The sequence below is a fragment of the Chinchilla lanigera genome, unplaced genomic scaffold, assembly GCF_000276665.1.
Source record: "Chinchilla lanigera isolate Chin_1 unplaced genomic scaffold, ChiLan1.0 scaffold00017, whole genome shotgun sequence".
In the NCBI taxonomy this organism is placed as follows: Eukaryota; Metazoa; Chordata; class Mammalia; order Rodentia; family Chinchillidae; genus Chinchilla; species Chinchilla lanigera.
Window position 1 is genome coordinate 2,282,339 of NW_004955418.1, and position 1,527 is coordinate 2,283,865.

At 45.3% G+C, this 1,527-nt stretch overlaps 1 protein-coding gene across 2 annotated transcripts in view; it reads left to right on the forward strand.

Moving 5' to 3' along the window:
- Nucleotides 1-382: 382 nt before the first annotated feature.
- Nme5 (NME/NM23 family member 5) overlaps nt 383-1,527 on the forward strand; it is a 19,277-nt gene continuing 18,132 nt past the window's right edge. For both annotated transcript variants that reach the window (XM_005382131.1, XM_005382132.1), the window contains exons 1-2: nt 383-459; nt 875-1,045. In XM_005382131.1, coding sequence (XP_005382188.1) covers nt 917-1,045 — 129 coding nt within the window. In that variant the 5' untranslated portion in view covers nt 383-459; nt 875-916. The remainder of the gene's footprint in view (nt 460-874; nt 1,046-1,527) is intronic.

The following is a 1,527-nucleotide window of genomic DNA, read 5'->3' on the forward strand; positions in this document are numbered from 1 at the left end:
TGCTGGGATTACAGGTGTGTGCCATCATGCCTGGCAAAAGCCTTTTTCAGGTTATCAGAATTTTTCGTTTTGTTTTGTTTTTCTTCCGGAACCAGAAATTGAACTCACGACCTTGATCTTACCAGGCAGGCACTGTGCCGCTGAGCTAAATCCCCAGCCCCCGGAATATTTTTAAAATTTAATTTAATTTTTTTTTTGGTACCGGAAATCGAACTCGGACCTTGCACTTGCCAGGCAGGAACTTGTGCCTCTAAGCTATATCCCCGACTATGAGGAAATTTAGAAAACATCTAGTACACTAAGGTTCACAGGGGAAATAAAAAACGCCTGTGGCTGATTTCCCTTGGTTAAAACTAGTACAAATTGTTAATGGGATTGACCCTCTACAGCCACCGTAGGGAGGAAACTGTGGCTTCAAGTCTCCTAGCAACAAGCCGCGCTGGAAGGGCGGGCACCCAGGTGAGTGTCCCGGAGGTTCATCCTGGGGCGTGCCAGAGGACGTGGGGACCCTGGTTTCTAGTCTACTCTATATGTAGAGGGAGCCCAGTGGGTCTCTTCACTAAGGCAGCTAGCTGAGACCGCTCCGCCTTTGCTGGAGTGGCGTGCAGTGTTGCTAACCAGACCAGTCCCCTCCTTCCTCTTCCCCTCCTCTCCCTGCCCCCGCCCCCCACCGGTCCGATGCTGCCGCCGCCAAGTCTCCCCTTGCTCTTGATCCTGCGAGGTCTTGTTCCCAGAACTCAACTTGGTCACAGGAGAAATCACTGAGACACCGCTTACAGAAAAACATACGGCAGTTTCTGCTTTTATAAGTAATGCTGCCACTCTTCAGTCACAATTACATTGAATTTGGTATCGGGGATGCATGTCTTTGCAGCTGATACCTATCAAGAAACAGGTTGTACCTGGAAAGGACAAAATGGAGCTATCAATGCCCCCGCCTCAGATCTATATAGAAAAAACCCTGGCCATTATCAAACCCGATATTGTTGACAAAGAGGAGGAGATCCAAGATATTATTCTCAGATCCGGATTCACTATTGTTCAGGTAATGTCTGGAATGATCCTAGTGGGTTATTGGGGCGGGTATTTTATGGTTACATTGTATATATACATAATGATAGCATTCATCACAGGGAATTTGTACCTGTATGATATATCTTGTTTCTTCTTTTTTAAAATTCTCCTACCCCCCAAAAAATTCCCCTCCCCTCCCTTCAACCCCTCTTCCCCTCCTTATTTACAAAATATTGGTGTTTCCATTTTCCCCTTCCATTTTGTTTTTTCCTTGTCCCTTCTTTCCTTCTCTCCCTCCCCTTTCCTGTTCCCCTTCTCATTTGAACATTTTCTTCTCATCTTCCGATATCTGTTACATGTTTTGGTCCTTATTTACACTTTTGGTTTTTCACACCAGAGGAACAATGCAGTATATAAACGTGTGTCTGATTTATTTCACTTATGAGTGTGGTCTCAAGGTGCATCCATTTAGCTAGAAATGTCTCAAACTTACCCTTATTTATGGCAGAGTAG